The sequence below is a fragment of the Capricornis sumatraensis genome, chromosome 2 (genome assembly GCF_032405125.1).
Source record: "Capricornis sumatraensis isolate serow.1 chromosome 2, serow.2, whole genome shotgun sequence".
NCBI classification, from domain to species: Eukaryota; Metazoa; Chordata; class Mammalia; order Artiodactyla; family Bovidae; genus Capricornis; species Capricornis sumatraensis.
Genome location: NC_091070.1, coordinates 118,458,435 through 118,478,042, shown reverse-complemented (window position 1 = coordinate 118,478,042; position 19,608 = coordinate 118,458,435). Strand labels below are relative to the sequence as shown.

General features: G+C 48.6%; 1 protein-coding gene across 2 annotated transcripts; it reads right to left on the bottom strand.

The window, feature by feature from the left end:
* Positions 1-1,523: 1,523 nt before the first annotated feature.
* On the bottom strand, positions 1,524-17,948 carry PGLYRP4 (peptidoglycan recognition protein 4). Of its 2 annotated transcripts, none has more exons than XM_068965395.1 (8): positions 17,864-17,948; positions 16,839-16,946; positions 15,883-16,081; positions 14,096-14,214; positions 12,564-12,716; positions 8,885-9,083; positions 3,186-3,304; positions 1,524-1,702 (listed from the first exon to the last, which is right to left on the bottom strand). In XM_068965395.1, the coding sequence occupies exons 1-8, from the start codon at positions 17,910-17,912 to the stop codon at positions 1,524-1,526; spliced, it is 1,125 nt and encodes a 374-aa protein (XP_068821496.1). In that variant the 5' UTR covers positions 17,913-17,948. The 2 variants fall into 2 exon arrangements, with proteins under 2 accessions (XP_068821496.1, XP_068821497.1); XM_068965396.1 differs by having other exon boundaries at positions 15,883-16,094; positions 16,858-16,946.
* Between the last annotated feature and the right edge of the window lie 1,660 nt (positions 17,949-19,608).

The following is a 19,608-nucleotide window of genomic DNA, read 5'->3' as shown; positions in this document are numbered from 1 at the left end:
CATTTTTCATTACATTTTAAATATATTCTTCCATTTTTTTTCCTAGCTGAAAATGTTGTCAAAAATTCTGATGACATTTTTCTCTCTTATTTGTCACATTTTTGGGTTTTATCCTGAATGCCCAAAGGAAATGTTTTATTGAAAACCCGTTAGTTTAATACACCCTGTAATTCATCTTTGTGAGTCATTCTTTTTAAATACAAAGCAAAGTAAAAGCAAATTTTCAAAACTTTTTTTTTCAGGAAGGTTTTCTAGAATTACTGTTTTTGTATTTGTCCTATTCCCTTATTTTAGTCTTCTTGTTTAGGGACTTCAGTTATACGTGCCTTGTAACTTCTTTGCTAATTGACTATATTGGTTACTTTCCATCTGGTTGTTTTACTCTTGTTTTTTATTTCTTTTGGATTTTTAATTTTTTCCTTCATTCGATCTCCATTTTCTTCTAAGGTATAATCTGTTATGTGCATTTACTTTTTATCTTCCTTCTTTTACCTGGTCATTTCTGAAATGGTTATCATATTTCTTACTCTCTCATGAGTTCTATTACCCGATTTCTCATATTTTACACTTTTAGTTAATTTTTCTTTCCTACCTTACATGATTTTCTTGATACTTTTAGCTGGATCTGAAATGCTAGTTTATAATTTTTTATCTGTGAGCATCCCCGATGTGGGGAGGTGCTGGGTGGCCTGTGTGGACACAGCCTGGGCCTGGGTCTGGAGAAGCGCATGGTCCTGTCCTCACAGGGGTGTGGGAGGATGTGTACACAGGACCCCAGAGACAAGCAACCAGAGCCAGTTCTGAGCCTCGGACTAGAAAAGAACGGAACAGAGAGAATCCTGGCGGGATTGGGGACTGCCCAAGGTCCAGCAAATCCTGCCCAAAGAGGGTATGTCCAGCAAATTGGAAAGGGGAGCAGGGACTTGGCCCACTCCCCTTTATTCATCCATTTCTCCAATAAATATCTGTCTCATCTTCTGAATTCTAGACACTGCTGAAGAACTGAAGACACAGACATGAATGAAAGTGGACAACCTCACAACCCAGTGGAGAGAATGTCTATAAACAATTACTGCCTTGAAATAAGGGCTGCTTCCAAATTAGGGCAAGGCAGTGTGTGAACAGAGAGGAGGGGCTGGGACATTGACCTGGGTCACATGTGAGGCTGGGGGCTGCCAGGCAGACGGCAGGGGAAGGCACACCAGGAGAGGGGTGTGTATCAGGGGACAAGAAAGCTCACCTGGCTGAAGACATGGGTGGTGGGGAGAGGAAGGTGAGAAAAGAGGAAGACGGGGCCCAGACTCAGAGGGCTGGGAACATCCAACTACAGGGTTTAAGAGATTCTGGGAGGTGCTGGCAGGAAATGATCATACTAACCTGAGACAGGAGGGACAGGATGGGGTTGGCAAGGAGAGGATACAGGTGCTGAATCAGCATGGAGAGGACGGGGAGGGCCAGCAGGTGGGGTTGGGGAAGGGGATGGGGTTGGGGACAGGAATGGTCTTGGGAGAAAAAGGGGCTCCCTAGTGTCTGAAATGAGGCCAAGTCTTAATGACGTTGTACAAAGCCCGCCCAGGAGAGAGAACGTTGGTCACATCACTGTGCCCCACCAGCAGGTAGTCGGAGACCAGGTGCCCCTTGATCACGGAACACTGGATCAGGTTCTGGGCTGCCTCCAGCGCTGCGGCATTGGGCGGGGAACCTGCAAACCACAGCAGACTCATCAGTTATAGGATTCCCGCGTTTGTTCCAGGGCAGGACACACTCACAGATCCCCCTAACCCACCTTTACCACCAAACTGGTACATTCCACCTTGCAGACAGGTAGAAAACCAAGACTTTAGATTCCTCAGCACCAAAGTTCTTCCTGAATCAGAAGAGCAGAGCCTGAGATACAATATACAATCATCCTGGGGCTGTACAAAGCCTTTAGCCTGGTTGTTCTATAGGCGACAATCTAACCCCCTAGATCAACCTAGATAGCATTTTCAAAAGCAGAGACATTACTTTGCCGACTAAGGTCCGTCTAGTCAAGGCTATGGTTTTTCCTGTGGTCATGTATGGATGTGAGAGTTGGACTGTGAAGAACGCTGAGTGCCGAAGAATTGATGCTTTTGAACTGTGGTGTTGGAGAAGACTCTTGAGAGTCCCTTGGACTGCAAGGAGATCCAACCAGTCCATTCTGAAGGAGATCAGCCCTGGGATTTCTTTGGAAGGAATGATGCTAAAGCTGAAGCTCCAGTACTTTGGCCACCTCATGCGAAGAGTTGACTCATTGGAAAAGACTCTGATGCTTGGAGGGATTGGGGGCAGGAGGAGAAAGGGATGACCGAGGATGAGATGGCTGGATGGCATCGCGGACTCGATGGACATGGGTCTGAGTGCACTCTGGGAGTTGGTGATGGACAGGGAGGCCTGGCGTGCTGCGATTCATGGGGTCGCAAAGAGTCGGACACAACTGAGTGACTGAACTGAACTGAGAAACATTTTGGGTTGTCACAGTGAAGGGAAGGATGTTGTAGGTATCTAGTAGTTAGATGCCAGGGATGTTGCTAAATACCCTACAGTGAACAGGGCAGCCCCAATGAATTATCTGACCTGAAATGTTGATAATGTTGTGGTTGAGCAACCCTGCATTAGCCATAGAGTGTTTTCTTCACCTTCATAGGCCCAGCATCATCCCCAGGCATATTCCCCTGGCTCACTCCTTCCCCTATCCAAGGCCCGATCTAGTACTAGCCCCCAGTGACATAGCCTTCCTTCCCAGAGATTCCACAAAAGGTCCCTGAGCTTAAACAAACTCTGATCAAATCTCTGAGCAATAGCAATTCTCAGCGTGCACTCTGGATGCAGAGAGAGGGCTCATCTGTGCATTTGGCAAATAAGGCAAGTGTCCACACGTGGATGTCATGGTAAAAACTCCCCAGAAACATACACAAAGATCTTCTTTCCTTGTCTAATGTGTCTTGGATATCAGAAGAGAGAGGCATTTGTTTGGGTGTGAAATATGTAAATTTGGGGTGGAATTCTGTCTCAAAGGCCACCTCTCACACTGAACTTAGTTCAACATCAGATCTGAAGTGGGGCAAACCCAGCACTGCTGCTAAGTCACTTCAGCAGATGCGGTCAGATGCTTTCCCTCAAATACCACACAATGACCACTACTGCCCAAAGCATCCACTTACCAGAGAAGGTGCCCATAAAGGCGAGGCCCAGGGCAATGTCATTGTAGCTGGGGGTGTGGGAACCTTGGACACTCCAGCCTACTCCTTCATAGATGATGCCATCCTGGCCCACAAGGAAGCTAGAGGACAGCCAGGGGAGATGGAGAAGGGCGTGAAAGAGAGGCACTCTGAGGCTGTTCCATTCACTCATTCATTCTTGTCTACTCATCAGACATTGATTAGCTTATCAAGTTCTAAACACTGTGTAACAAAGAGTCCCTGCCAGTGTCATGCTGGTCAGCCAGCTCTCATGGGCAAGGGGCATGGACCGCAGCCCTGACCTGCAGCTTTCGTTGCTCTCCCACCATGGCTGATCTCAGCCTACCAATGATTCGACAAAATTCCTAACAACAATCCTCTCTCATGAGCCCATGGGCCTCAGCACAGCACCACTGTTGCAGGTAGCTCACAGTCTAGGAACAGTGACAGTATTTTCAACCCCTGCAGCCCTACCTCACCAGTGGAACTGCTGCGCACAGATGACCTACACCTCCCCATGACTAAGGACACACGAAGAACACCTCCCCAGCCTTGCCTTCCCTGGCCTCTCTGTTCGGGAGGCCCTGCCAATCCCTGCCTCTTCAAACACTCTTAGTTTCCATCGCACTGCACTCTCCCAGTTGCTTCTTCTCTGGCTGCTCCTCATCACCTCATCTTCCTGTGTCCTTCCCTGCACCTGGAGGGTTCCTCGGGATGTGGCCCTAACTCCCCTCTTCTCACTTGACACTTTGTCCCAGGACTAACCCATCTACTTCCCTGGCTTCAGCTGCCACCCAGAAAGACCATGAACCCACACCTGGACCCACCTATTCCCCTTGCTGGGCTCCTGATCTTGGTGAGAAATCCCACCATTCCCTCCTGCTGCTGCTGCTGCTAAGTCACTTCAGTCGTGTCCAACTCTGTGTGACCCCACAGACAGCAGACCACCAGGCTCCCCCGTCCCTGGGATTCTCCAGGCAAGAACACTGGAGTGGGTTGCCATTTCCTTCTCCAATGCATGAAAGCAAAAAGTGAAAGGGAAGTCGCTCAGTCGTGTCCGACTCTTCGCAACCCCATGGACCGCAGCCCACCAGGCTCCTCCATCCATGGGATTTTCCAGGCAAGAGTACTGGAGTGGGGTGCCATCGCTTTCTCCTCCCTCCTCCTACTGGGAATAATTCTGCATACCAGGGCCCAGCAAAACACATCCTGATAGGTAATAGATGTTGGAGGAAAAGTTTCCTCCTATCTTGAAAACGATGTTACTACCAGGGATTGGAGAGAGGAGAGGCAGTCAGCCCAGGAGTACATATCAAGCAGCAGTGGTAAATCCATCTAAGGCAAGGACCCTGCACACAGCTGTCCTGGGCTTGGGGACAAGTAGGGACTAAAACAGAGAAGGCAATGGCACCCCACTCCAGTACTCTTGCCTGGAAAATCCCATGGACGGAGGAGCCTGGTGGGCTGCAGTCCATGGGGTCACTGAGGGTCGGACATGACTGAACGACTTCACTTTCACTTTTCACTTCCATGCATTGGAGAAGGCAATGGCAACCCACTCCAGTGTTCTTGCCTGGAGAATCCCAGGGTCGGGGGAGCCTGGTGGGCTGCAGTCCATGGGGTCGCACAGAGTCGGACACGACTGAGGCGACTCAGCAGCAGCAGCAGCAGCAGGGACTAAACTCCAGCTCCACTGGGGCTCCTGTGACTCCCGTGCACAGATACGCCGTCTGGGTCAGTAGAAACCCGCCCTAAGACGTAAGACTCCGTGCCGCCATTTCTGATAGGACATTGTTGTTGCTGTTGCTGTTGTTCAGAGACTAAGTCCAAGATATTACATAGAAGACTCTTGAGGGTCCCTTGGACTGCAAGGAGATCCAACCAGTCCATTCTGAAGGAGATCAGCCCTGGGATTTCTTTGGAAGGAATGATGCTAAAGCTGAAGCTCCAGTACTTTGGCCACCTCATGCAAAGAGCTGACTCATTGGAAAAGACTCTGATGCTGGGAGGGATTGGGGGCAGGAGGAGAAGGGGACGACAGAGGATGAGATGGCTGGATGGCATCACGGACTCGATGGATATGAGTCTGAGTGAACTCCGGGAGATGGTGATGAACAGGGAGGCCTGGCATGCTGCGATTCATGGGGTCACAAAGAGTCAGACAGGACTGAGCGACTGAACTGAACTGAACTGAACCCCAAACGTCTTATCTTCAGTCTCTGAAAGCATCCTTCAAAAAGTCTCCACTCTTCTGTTAGGTCAGTGTCTTCTCTATAAAAGGATTACAGACTTTGCCATTAGAGAGATCCAAAAGTACTATCTGGACAGGAGAACACTTCCCTGACTTTGCCTTCCCTGACCTCTCTGTTTCAGAAAAAAAGAAAGTGGAGTCGCTCAGTCGTGTCCGACTCTTTGAAACCCCATGGACTGCAGCCTACCATGCTACTCTATCCATGGGATTTTCCAGGCAATAGTACTGGAGTGGGCTGCCATTTCCTTCTCCAGGGATCTTCCCAACCCAGGGATCAAACCTGGGTCTCACGCATTGCAGACAGACGCTTTACCATCTGAGCCACCAGGGAAGCAGAGGCCCTGCCAATTCCCACCTCTTCAAACATTCTTAGCTTCCATTGCACCACACTGTCCCAGTTGCCTCTTCTCTGGCTGCTCCCCGTCACCTCATCTTCTTGTGTAAGGAAAGATGTCCTCCCCAAGGAGGCTGATACTTTCCAGATGCAAAGGAGAGTCTAACATGAGGGAGACAAACTTCAGGTTGGGGCTGAACTGAGAGACAGAGCCTAAGCCGAGGAGTGGGAGGTGATTATGTGAAAAAGGCATAATCTGTAGATGCTCCTTTCTACGGGTTTTACAATCTTCCCTGCATTTGATGTCCTATAGTACCTTTTCAGCACAGCCTTGGTCTCCATCATGTCAATATCTGACCTTTCAAAAGGACACACATTCATACTACTGTCCATAAAGGAGATAACCAACAAGGACCTACTGTAGAGCACAGGGAACTCTACTTAATATTGTGTGGTCATAGCAAACACCCTCTCCAACAACACAAGAGATGACTCTACACATGGACATCACCAGACGGTCAACACCAAAATCAGACTGATTATATTCTTTGTAGCCAAAGATGGAAAAGCTCTACACAGTCAGCAAAAACAAGACCAGGAGCTGACTGTGGCTCAGACTATGAACTCTTATTGCCAAATTCAGACTTAAATTGAAGGAAGTAGGGAAAACCACTAGACCATTCAGGTATGACCTAAATCAAATCCCTAGGATTATACAATGGAAGTGACAAATAGATTCAAGGGATTAGATTTGCTAGATAGAGTGCCTGAAGAACTATGGATGGAGATTTGTGACGCTGTACAGGAGGTGGTGATCAAGACCATCCCCAAAAGAAAGAAATACAAAAAAGGCAAAATGGTTGTCTGAGGAGGCCTTAAAAATAGCTGAGAAAAGAAGAGAAGCTAAAAGCAAAGGAGAAAAGGAAAAATATACTCATCCAAATGCAGAGTTCCAAAGAACAGCAAGGAGAGATAAGAAAGCCTTCCTCAGTGATCAATGCAAAGAAATAGAGGAAAACAATAGGATGGGAAAGACTAGAGATGTCTTCAAGAAAATTAGAGATACCAAGGGAAAAATTCATGCAAAGATGGGCATAATAAAGGACAGAAATCATATGGACCTAACAGAAGCAGAAGCAGAAGATATTAAGAAGAGGTGGCAAGAATGCACAGAAGAACTGTACAAAAAAAAAAATCTTCATGACCCAAATAACCACAATGGTGTGATCACTCACATAGAGCCAGACATCCTGGAGTCAGAAGTCAAGTGGGCCTTAGCAAGCATCAGTACGAACAAAGCTGGTGGAGGTGATGGAATTCCAGTTGAGCTATTTCAAATCTTAAAAGATGATGCTGTTAAAGCGCTGCAGTAAATATGTCAGCAAATTTGAAAAACTCAGCAGTGGCCACAGGACTGGAAAAGATCAGTTTTCATTCCAATCCCAAAGAAAGGCAAAGCCAAAGAATGCTCAAACTACCACACAATTGCACACATCTCATACATTAGCAAAGTAATGTTCAAAATTCCCCAAGCGAGGCTTCAACAGTATGTGAACTGAGAACTTCCAGATGTTCAAGCTGGATTTTAAAAAATCAGAAGAACCAGAGATCAAATTGCCAACATCTGTTGGATCACAGAAAAAGCAAGAGAGTTCCAGAAAAATATCTATTTCTGCTTCATTAAGTATGCTAAAGCTTTTGACTGTGTGGATTACAATAAACTGGAAAATTCTTAGAGATGGGAATACCAGACCATTTTGCCTGCCTCCTGAGAAATCTGTATGCAGGTCAAGAAGCAACAGTTAGAACCGGACATGAAAAAATTGACTGGTTCCAAATTGAGAAAGGAGTATATCAAGGCTGTATATTGTCACCCTGTTTATCTAACTTAAATACAGAGTACATCATGAAAAATGCCAGGCTGGATGAAGCACAAGCTGAAATCAAGATTACTGGGAGAAATATCGATAACCTCAGATACGCAGATGACACTACCATTTTGGCAGAAAGCAAAGAAGAACTAAAGAGCCTCTTGATGAAAGAGAAAGAGGAGAGTGAAAAAGTTGGCTTAAAATTCATCTTTAAAAATCTAAGATCATGGCATCTGATCCCATCACTTCATGGCAAATAGATGGGGGAACAATGCAAACAGTGTCAGACTTTATTTTGGGGGGGCTCCTAAATCACTGCAGATGGTGACTGCAGCCATGAAATTAAAAGACACTTGCTCCTTGGAAGAAAAGCTATGACCAATTTAGACAGCATATTAAAAAGCAGAGACATTACTTTGCCAACAAAGGTCCATATCATCAAAGCTATGGTTTTCCCAGTAGTCATGTATATTTGGGTTGGACCATAAAGAAAGCTGAGCACTGAAGAATTGATGCTTTTGAATTGTGGTGTTGGATAAGACTCTTGAGAGTCCCTTGAACTGCAAGGAGATCCAACCAGTCAATCCTAACAGAAATCAGTCCTGAATATTCATTGGAAGGACTATGCTAAAGCTGAAGCTCCAATCCTTTGGCCACCCAGTGTGAAGAACTGACTCATTTGAAAAGAACCTAAAGTTGGGAAAGATTGAAGGCAGGATGAGAAGGGGATGACAGAGGATGAGATGGTTGGATGACATCACGGACTCGATGGACATGAGTTTGAGCAAGCTCTGGGAGTTGGTGACGGACAGGGAAGCCTGGCGTGCTGCAGTCCATGGAGTCTCAAAGTGTCAGACACAACTGAGTGACTGAACTGAACTGAACTGAATAACCTATCAGGGAAAAGAATCTGAAAAAGAATATATATGTATGTATAAAACTGAATCACTTTGCACCTGAAACTAACAAAACATTATAAACAGCTATACTTCAATTAAAATAATAAAGACACACATTTTGAGAATGTGCTCAAGGGAGATGACCACCCCTTAGCTACATCCTAAATAAGGCCTACCCGGGGCTTGGTGAGGAATCCGTGAGTGAGAAGGACCACCTCTCCTATGCTGGGCTCTCAGTAAATATTAGGTCCTCTTCCCACTCCTTTCACAGGATCAGTATCCACCCCCATGGGAAGAAAAGCCTTCACAGCCTCAGGCACACTTACTTGTACCCAATATCACACGAGTCCAATCTATCCATGAAGGAGGACTGGATATCTTGGACCAGCACGCGACATTCATCAGACCTGTTGCAGGTTCGCCCCGCGGTGTGGATGATGATGACATACTGAGCCGGCTGGTTCATCTCAGGACAGTGGGCCTCCCTGGCATCCCAAGCAGACCTCTGGACAATAAGTGGGCAAACTGTAGTGGGGCAAAAAATGGATGTGAGGATTCACTGTGCCCGCTCTGGTCACCCACCTCGCTACTGAACATCCCGCCCATCCTCTCGGCATCCTGCCCTGACCATGACTACGGACCTGGAGAGCCCGGCAGTTCCTGGTGGCCTATCTAGGAATAGGAATTGCGTTCAAGATGCAGGAGCTAAGAATCACCAGCTACAACCCCAAAAATCAGAACCCAAAGGACAATGGGAATGTTGATCTTGAGGGGACATGGATGCTTTATCCCAAGTCCAAAGTGTATTTATTTATCTGAACAACTGTCGTGTGTGTGTGTGTGTGTGTGTGTGTGTGTGTGTACGTATGTGTAACAGGGTCTTTTTGGAGAAATCAGTTGAAGTTTCATCTGAAAACATGTCTTTAAGAATCACTTGTAGTCCACAAAACTCTGTCAGTGTAAGCAATTATTAATACTGACAGATGACACCATCCAAAGGCAGAGATCAAATTCACTCCAAGGTCTAATACAAAAGTCCAATTTTCTTTAAAATTCTATTAAGTCCAAGAAAAGATGAATAGTGCCTATTAACTATACTGTTTGTTTAGGCCACACCATGTGGTTTGTGGGATCCAAGTTCCCTAACCAGAGATCAAACCGGGACCCCCAGCAGTGAAAGCACAGAGCCCTAACCACTGGACCACCAGGAAACTCCCTTCTAACTGTCCCAGTTTTGATGTTGCTGCTTGTTAAACTCAAAATCTGCTTTTAATCTTCCTTGAATTATGTTAAACTCTTCCTTTAAGTCAGTACAAGTAATGCCTTAAGCTCTTGGTCTGTTAATGCAGCTCTACTGATAATTTTTGTATTCAGAAAGGTGTGCATGTTTGTGTTTGTGTATCCTACCCCTCGCCAGGCTTTTTTCCCTTCATAGCACTTTTCACCATTTCACCATGTAACACACCAACTATTTTACTTGTTTGCGTTCTTATTGTGTTTCTCTGCCATCTTGATTGAAACTTCATGAGGGCACTGCAGTTGTGCGTATGCTCTCTTGATACATCCTCAGTGACGCGCAGGTGCTCAGTAAGTAACTGACGTAGGAATGAGCGGGCACACGGTAGACTATGCAGAGTGCCATGCCTCTATCATTCTAGGAATCGGAGGGACAAGTAGGTGACCTGGAGGGCCCCCCTCAAGGTTTGCAAGCCCTAATGTTTCAGAGAGTTGGGTGACCAGTTGCCCATCAGAGGACTCCAGTGAAAAAGACAGCCTCTTCAATAAATGGTGCTGGGAAAAATGGACAGCTACGTGTAAAAGAATGAAATTAGAACACTTCCTAACACTATAAACAAAAATAAACTCAAAATGGATTAAAGGCTTAAATGTAAGGCCAGAAACTATAAAGCTCTTAGAGGAAAACATAGACAGTACACTGTTTGACATAAATTGCAGCAAGATTCTCTCTGACCCATCTCGTAAATTAAGGGAAATAAAAACAAAAATAAACAAGAGGAAACTAATAAAACTTAAAAGCTTTTGCACAACAAAGGAAACTATCAACAACATGAAAAGATAAACCGCAGAATGGGAGAAAATATTTGCAAACGAAGCAACTGACAAAGGGTTCAGTTCAGTTCAGTTCAGTCGCTCAGACATGTCCGACTCTTTGTGACCCCATGGACTTCAGCACGCCAGGCCTCCCTGTCCATCACCAACTCCCAGAGTTTACTCAAACTCATGTCCATTGAGTCAGTGATGCCATCCAATCATCTCATCCTCTGTTGCCCCCTTCTCCTTACGCCTTCAATCTTTCCCAGCATCAGGGTCTTTTCAAATGAGTCAGCTCTTCACATCAGGTGGCCAAAGTACTCGAGTTTCAGCTTCAACACCAGTCCTTCCAATGAATATTCAGGACTGATTTCCTTTAGGATGGACTGGTTGGATCTCCTTGCAATCCAAGGGACTCTCAAGAGTCTTCTCCAACACCACAGTTCAAAAGCATCAATTCTTCTGCACTCAGCTTTCTTTATAGTCCAACTCTCACATCCATACATGATTATTACAAAAACCATAGCCTTGACTAGATGGACTTTTGTTGGCAAAATAATGTCTCTGCTTTTTAATATGCTGTCTATGTTTGTCATAGCCTTTCTTCCAAGGAGCAAGCATCTTTTAATTTCATGGCTGCACTCACCATCTGCAGTGATTTTGGAGCCCCCTCAAAAAAGTCTGCCACTATTTACACTGTTTTCCCAGACAAAGGGTTAACCTCCAAAATACATAAGCAGTTCATACAGCTCAATATCAGAAAAACAAGCAACCCAATAAAAAAATGGCAGACATTTCTTCAAAGAAGACATACAGATGAATAATAAGCACATGAAAAGATGCTCAACATCACTCATTATGAGAAAAATCCAAATCAAAACTACTGTAACATATCACTCATACCAGTCGGAATAGCCATCATCAAAAAAAAATCTACAAACAGTACATGCTGGAGAAGGTATGGAGAAAAGGGAACCCTCCTGTACTGTTGATGGAAAGGTAAATAGATACAGCCATTATGGAAAACAAATGGAATAATACATTGATTCCTTAAAAATCTAGGAATAAATCTACCACATGACCCAGAAATCCCCTACTGGGCTTATACCCCAAGAAAACCACAATTATAAAAGATACAAGTACCCCAATGTTCACTGAAGCGATGTTTACAATAGCCAAGACATGGAAGCAACCTAGATGTCCATCAACAGATGAGTTTGCATTAAAAAAAAAAAGTTGTGGTACATTTATACAATGGAATATTATTCAGCCATAACAAAGAATGAATCTGAGTCAGTAATAGTGAAATGGATAAACCTAGAGCTTCTTATACAGAGTGAAGTAAGTCAGAAAGAGAAAAATAGGTGTCATATAGTAACATATACATATGGAATCTAGAAGCATGGTACTGATGAACCTCGTAGAGAACAGACTTGTACACACAGCAGAGGAAGATGAGGGTGGGACAAACTGAGAAAGTGGCATTGACATATATACACTAACACTGGTAAAACAGACAGTGGGAAGTTGCTAAAGGACTCAGAGAGCCCAGCCCAGCACATTGTGATGACCTAGAGGGCTGGCGGGGGTGGTGGGGGGGCGGAATATATATAATTATGACTGATTCACATTGTCTTACGGCAGAAACCAACCCAAAATTGTAAAGCTATTTTCCACCAATTAAAAAATACTTTTTTAAAAAAGAACAACTCCAGTGAGAGCCTGACTGAAAAAGTCACATCCAGTGGCATTTGGAAGTGAATGGGAGTGAATCTTGAGGGAGGTCCAGTAAGACTCAAGGTCTTAGGGACTTCCCTGGGGGTTCAGTGATTAACACTCCATACTTCCAAGGTAGGCAACCTGAGTTTGATCCCTGGTCAGGGAACTAAGATCTCATATGCCTTGCAGCACTGCCCAAAAAAAAAAATTTTTTTTTAAGACTTAAAGTCTTACCTTCCTTGAGACTTGCATTCTGCTGAGAGGACAGGCAGCTCTCGCCTTTCACAAGGAGTGGCTGGACATACAGGGGTGACAGGTGGCCCTTGTGGACAGCAGAGGAGATCAAACCTTCCATGGCTGCCAGGGCAGCTGGGCTAGGGCTGTGGCCTAGAAGAGAGTGATCCTTAGGAAGCCTCAATCTGGCCTGAGTTGCAGAGTTCTGTGGGGAGACAAGATGTCCTGCCAGCTCCTGCATAGCTGTTGAAGGGGGAGGAAGGGGAACAGGCTCATCCTGAGCACTGGACAGCTTGGAATTCAAGGGTCTGCCTGGACAGAGCTTTGGTGACTGGAAAGACCTTTCCCAAAGACCCACCGAGACTTCATTCATCTGTCTCCCTGGGGAAGAGCTGGATGGCAGCCCCATGCTCACTAAAGCCCCCTGGCTGCGTTAGGGTTTCCCATCACTAGGGCCCTTCCAGGCCTGTGCCAGCCTCTCTGTCTGCAGTGGCTGCTGTAAGCCTCACATCAAGCCTGAGAGGCAGATGCTATGATGAACCCCACTATTCACAGAGTGGTCACGGAAATCAACCAAGTTGAACATCAAGACTCCTCTGGCAAACAGGAAGCTGCCCTGGAGCAGAAATGGAAGGGATGAGCTTGTGTTCTGATTCCTCTCCTTACAGCTATGTCACCTGGGTCACTTACCTCTCTGAAACTTGGGCTGTACCTACTGTAATAGTAGTCGTGAAACTTACCTGGGCCATCTCAAAAGATATTGGGAGGGGGCCATAGGAAACTAGATGTGCAGAGGCTTTGCTAATTGTTGTTATTTAGTCACAAAATCATGTCCGACTCTCTTGAGACCCCATGGACTGTAGCCTGCCAGGCTCCTCTGTCCATGGGATTTCCCAGGCAAGAGTACTGGAATGGGCTGCCATTCCCTTCTCCAGGAGATATTCCCAACCCAGGAACCAAACCCTCATCTCCTGCACTGCAGGTGAGTTCTTTATCACTGAGTCACCAGGTAAGCCCACTTATTAACTGTAAATGTTCAGAAATTCAATGGATGTATGTTGGGATGCAGGTGGGCAGGGTGGCAATAAGGCTAGAGGACCGTGGAGGGGACTTGGGGTTTGGAGCCCCAACATGGCTTTTAAAAATTGCACGGAAAATCTCAGAGAGAGAGATGGAAGGAGGAAGTGGCTGGCCAGAAGCCAGGCCTGATACTACAGAAGCATCTGAGCTAGAGAGAAGGTGTTCTAGTCTTTGAGGCAAGAATGAGAGTTGGAACCCAGAATCTCCCAAGACCAGAGCAGGAGCAGAATTAGGGTGCAGGAGGAAGGATGGATAGCCTCCCCTGAGGGGTGGGCCAGGCGGCGAGGAGGCTGGGAGGAAGCCAGAGCAGGGGGAGGAAGAGCGTTCCCCAAAGGCAGGGGAGAGGATTCCAGGAGAGGGAGTGTCATCACCAGCGTGCGGAGGGTGGAGAGACAGTGTGAGACGAAGAACTAGCTAGCTCTATGGAGAAGGACAGCTGGGGTGACCATTACCTCTGCTGCTGCCAAAGAAGGCAAGGCCCAGGGAGATATTGTTGTAGCCCTGGGTGTGCACACCTTGGACATTCCAGCCAACACCTTCATACACCCTGCCATCGTCCCCAACCAGGAAGCTGTGGAGAGGGAAATCCAGGCTTGGTGGCTGGCCCCAGGCACATCCCTGAAGAGGAACCCCAACCTAGACTCCTAAGGGAGAAGGGCCAAACCAAGTTCACTAGAGGGGATTTGCATGGATTCATCCGAGACAATCAGAGAAGGCAACGGCACCCCACTCCAGTACTGGAAAATCCCATGGGCGGAGGAGCCTGGTAGGCTGCAGGCCATGGGGTTGCTAAGAGTCGGGCACGACTGAGCGACTTCACTTTCACTTTTCGCTTTCATGCATTGGAGAAGGACATGGCAACCCACTCCAGTGTTCTTGCCTGGAGAATCCCAGGGACGGGGGAGCCTGGCGGGCTGCTGTCTATGGGGTCGCACAGAGTCGGACACGACTGAAGCGACTTAGCAGCAGCGGTAGCAGCATCCGAGACAATGGATAGACAAAGTGACTTACACTCATCCTTAGAAGGACCACTCCCGCGTTCCTCACCCCACCCCCAGTTCAGATGCTGGGTTTTGTATAAATCATCCTGCACAGTTGAAAGGGAAGGGGTCCTGGAGCTGCCACCCAGAGGCTCCCCCAGACCCAACCAAACAATGTAAGATTCTTCTCGGCCTCTACGTTCCCTCAAACATGGCTCTCCTCCTCCTTCCAAAATGCTGTGTGTCTGTGATCTCCACACAGGCTGTTGGTGTGATTTCTCTCTGCTAGGGTAACCTCTTACATAGACTTCCCAGGAGGCAGCACCTCAAACAAGGATGTGGACGCAGGCAGTTTATTTGGGAAGAGACCTCGGAAGCCAGACTGAAGGGGCCAGAGGAGTGAGCCAGGAAGAAACACCACGCGTGAAGAATTGGGTTGGCTTCCCCACGGACACCTGGGGCTCAGCACCGCGCTCCTTGACATGTGACCTTCCAAGGAGAAAGGTACTTAAAATTGTCCCTTCAGAAGGCTGGGGACTAAGAAGTTAGCCACAAAGCCTGCACTCCAGGGGGTTCACCGTCAGGGGCTTGGATGAAAGCCTGAAGCAGAAACGCAGAGAGATGCAGGTGCTCTTGAGGTGGGAAGCCATTCCCACACACAGGAATCGTCCACGATGAGCTGACATCAGAGGGGGGCTGAGGAACTTGGTCCTGGGCGCTGGGAGGGCCTGCTACAGTGACCATCGGGGGAAGAGGTGGATGCCTCCCTCACCGAGGTGAAAGCCCCAACACGCACTGTAGTGGAAGGATCAGAGGGCAAAGGGGCAATCCCAAGCCAGCCTGGGCCACATGACTTAGCAGCAGCGTGACCTTGATCCCTTCCTTGGTGCCCCCGCCTGTAACATGGAGATGGCGACACCCACCCAGCCAACCTCACACTCTGTCAGGGGGCAAACGCACCCATGCACCCACATACGGGGAAGCCATTCCTAGCCTGCGATGTGCTGTGTGAACCGTTAAGAGGCGAACAGAAAGTAGAGTCATCACTTACACTTCCTTACTCCCTTTTAAGAGAGCTCAAAGTCAAGAACCTCACGGAAAATTTCAAAGGCTTTGGAATTTTATAGGATACTTTTTCATTGCATTCATTATTAACCAGGTACAACCACAGCCCAGAAAATGAAGGAAACAGAGAAGAGAGGGGTGAGGGAGGCACCCTTTGGAGCGCTGGGTCACACGCCCCCAGCCCAGCCTCTTACTTGTAGGCTACGTCACACCAGCCGTTGCGCACGTGATGGCTCTGCAGCTCCCGCAGCCTCTGACTGCACGAGGTCTGGTTGTGACATTCCAGCCCAGGGACGTGGTGTGTGACAAGGAAGTCCACCGGCAGGGCCAGCTGGGCACAGCAGCCAATGGCGTCTGCCCCCCACTGCTCGCGAGAGACCATGGTGGAGACACCTGCAGGGGAGCCGTGCGGGTGTCACTTGGCACACCCTGCTCCACTGTTGCCACCTTGGGCCCTGGGCCACACGCACCAGCTGAGGCCAGTTCTGCCCCGTGGTGGCTGCAGAAGAGCCGCAGGAGGCCTTCTGTGGGCAGGCGGGCACAGCCTCCTCTCCTTGCCTCCACGTTTCTATTTCACTACTCACTCCAATGCAGGGACTGTGCCTGCCCAGAGCAGCCTAGGTGTTTGGCCCCCACACCTGGATGACCTTCTCTGGTTGAGGGTCCCTCCCTCCTCTGCTCCAGGAAGCCTTTCGTGTCACCATTTGCCCCAGGGAGAGCCCCCAGGGGCCCTCTCCGTTCCACCCCAGCGCTACTGCCCTCCGTGTGCTCCAAGCTCACTGACAGTTTCTTCTGGGACTCGGCTTCCTTCGCCCTGCTCCCAGCACTCCCACAGGGGGGCATTTCCTCCTCAACCTGGGGGGCCCTCCAGGCAGGGCCAGTGACTCCCCTTCAGTCTGAGGACTCCTGAGGGCAAAGTGCTAGTCTCCAACCTCAGGCTAGGGGGGCCTGAATTCACAGACTGCACCTCCCCTTCCTGGGTTTCTGGTCCCTCCCAGCAGCACTCCCACTTCCCCTTCCCCCTCTTCCCTCCCTGCCAAGGCCTAAGACAACCCACGCAGGTGTTCCTGTGTCTCAGCCCCAACCACCCCATCCCACTATTAAGTGCCTGGTCCCAAGAGAAACCCAGCTGGTCCTCAAACCTCCTCACCACTGAGACCCCGTTTGTCTTTTTCAATGAGCTGCGAGATGTTGCCAAGCAGGTCCTGAAGTCCCTTGGACAGGTGTTTATCTTGTGTTTTATCCCAGGAGGAATCACCTGTAAAGGAACATTCCATTTCGCATCAGCCCTCAGAGAGCCCCAGTACCAGTCCTTTCTGTGGCAGTGGCTCAGGCTCCTCTCCACAACCCTCTGCCTCCCAGATCTCTGAGTGCTTTCAGGAAGCCCCTCTGGGGCCAGAGGACCACCTCCAGCAGTACCATGAGGCATGGTTTTCTCCAACACCAGCTCCAGGTAACCTCCTAGGAAGTTAGTTAAACAGATAAGGGCAGGGGGTCGGAAATATTGTCCTTTTCTCATGTGCCACATACAACTGGCAAAATCAACAATGACAAAAACCACTGGAAATGCATCCAGGCTCTTCAAAACCACAAAGTCTTTCCTTGTATGCATTTTACCTAATGGAAGCAATGGGGCCGATTGTACACAGAAGGGACTGGAATTCCCTGCACAAATCAAGTCAGTTCCTCTGGGATTGATTTTGGGGGCATTTGCTATGCCCATGCTCCTGTGGGCAGGACTCTGGGGATTTCAACAGACTCCCACCCTGAAGGAGCTTTCTCTTACTGACAACCATAAACCCCAGTCATAGGGTGACATAATATTGCAAATAGAATCACTGCCCCATTGCTCAAGTGCTAAGTCCTTCCAGTGAATTTTCCCATTCTATTCTCACAATAAATATAGATCATAACTTTATCTCAGGCTTCAAGTGGGAAAATTAAGCTTTCAAGAGGTGACTAACTTATTTAAAATCATTGCTGGAGGCAGGGCAAGGATTTGCACCCAGGTCTGCGGACTCCAAGTTCTGTGCTGTAAATGCAAAGCTGTCCTCCTGCTCCTGCTCTGGCTTCCTACCAGCCTCCTAAGGGAGACCAGGCATTCAAAGATTTCTTGTTACGAGACTGTAGGATGATCCTTCTTAATTACTCTCTAAGCCAATGAAGAAAACTCACCCCAGTCCCCGAGACCCAGAGTAGAGAAGACAAGAAGCCACCACAGCATCTTCACGTGATTCCAGGACACGGACAGGGGTGACCTCGGCTCTACGGAAGACAATGATGTTTACCCCAACTGCGCTCACCCCTCAAACGGAGCACCCTCCCCACTGCATGGCCCCATCTGCCCTCCTGAAGGCTAGCACGTGGATAAGCTTCTCTGGGTCCCCAGCACACGTCAGGTGCTCATTGGATGGGGAAACACCCCCACCCTGTTTCCCTGGGCAACCAGATCTCATTGAGTGCCTACCATGTGTGAGGCCTGAGTAGACACTCACATATGCTTTATTTAATCCTCGCACCAAGCCTGCAATCTAGGGTTGCTAACCCTCACTCTTATAGAAGAGGGCTGTAAGGTTCAGGGGTGAAAGTGAAAGTGCAGGTTGCTTAGTCATGTCCTACCCTTTGCGACCCCATGGACTGTAGCCCACCAGGCTCCTCTGTCCATGGGATTCTTCAGGCCAGAATACTGGAGTGAGTAGCCATTCCCTTCTCCAGGAGATCTTCCCGACCCAGGAATCTAACCAAGGTCTCCTGCATTGCAAGCGGATTCTTTACCAGTTGAGCTATCAGGGACCGGGGGTAGTAGAATGGAAAAATACAAACTCACTTCAATAGGTCTACTGCGGAGAATTTCTTCCCAGCTGGGGACAGACTGTGATTGGGAAGAGGACGGGATATAAGAGTTGAAGAGGGGGAGGGTCCTATTTCCAGAGCAGAGCAAAAACCCTGATCTTTACACTCCATCTGGTGGAGTCCAGTCCTTCTGATAAGAGAGGGCTTTTCAAGAAGAAACACAGCTAAACACACACACACACGCACACTCAGAAATACCTGTTGGTCCCTTGCTGTCCCAGCTCCGCACGTCAAGCTGCAGCCGGCTCACCCCTCATTGGCTGGCAGGGCCTCCTTTCAGGCTTGGCCTCTGGCCCTGCCCTCTTCCTCGGCCTTCACCCTCCCAGGCACTAGAGGGCACTCTCTCCCGGGGAAAGAAGACTGGGCCCTGGCTTTTCAGAGAGAAGAGAAAGGCCAGAAGCCCTAACCAAAGAGGGAGAGGAGGAGAAAGAGGAGGGCCAGGCTCTGCTCAGTCCACCGTCTACAGCACGGAGAGGGAATCAGTGAGACCAGAGAGGAGCTGACAGCAGGGACCCGCCCTGTGAATAATCCCAGGTACCTCCTCCCTGGGAAAGGGTGCGGCTGCCCAAGGCTCCCAGGAAGCCTGGCGAACCCAGGGGTGCCTGTGGGACCTGAGGGTCACATCCTGACCTCTGGGAACTTTCTGCCTGTGGGGACAGGTCTGCTCCAGGAGTCTGAAGGTTCTGGATGGAGGTTGCTCCCCAACCCCCACTCCCACCCCTTTCCATCAGCCCCACCAGCAGCAGCAGATAAAGTAGAAAGGTACATCCCGGGAGGTGATGCGCACACATGTCCTTATCGCTAGAACTGATTCCCACTCTGTGGCCAAGGGGCCCATTCACCCACCACCACCCCCACCTCTGCATCAGACTGTCACCCACCCAAGAAGCCTCCCGCAAGCCAAGACACTCCAGCCCCTCAGCCGCTCTCAGCTCAAAGCCACAGTTATCATCTCACATGTTCTGCGTCTACTCACAGTCTGAGGCTCTGGTCTTGGGAGCCCTTGAGTCTTCGTGGAGGAAACTTCAGGAGACACCTTGTGTGCGTGCAATAGGACATGCATCTCC

Coding starts and splice junctions, on each gene's coding strand:
- PGLYRP4 (XM_068965395.1), bottom strand. CDS start 17,912: ATGCTGTGGTGGCTTCTTGTCTTCTCTACTCTGGGTCTCGGGGACTGG. Junction 16,082..16,838: donor AGACAAACGGGGTCTCAGTG/GTGAGGAGGTTT, acceptor GCTCCCCTGCAG/GTGTCTCCACCATGGTCTCT. Junction 1,703..3,185: donor CTTTATGGGCACCTTCTCTG/GTAAGTGGATGC, acceptor TGTGGTTTGCAG/GTTCCCCGCCCAATGCCGCA.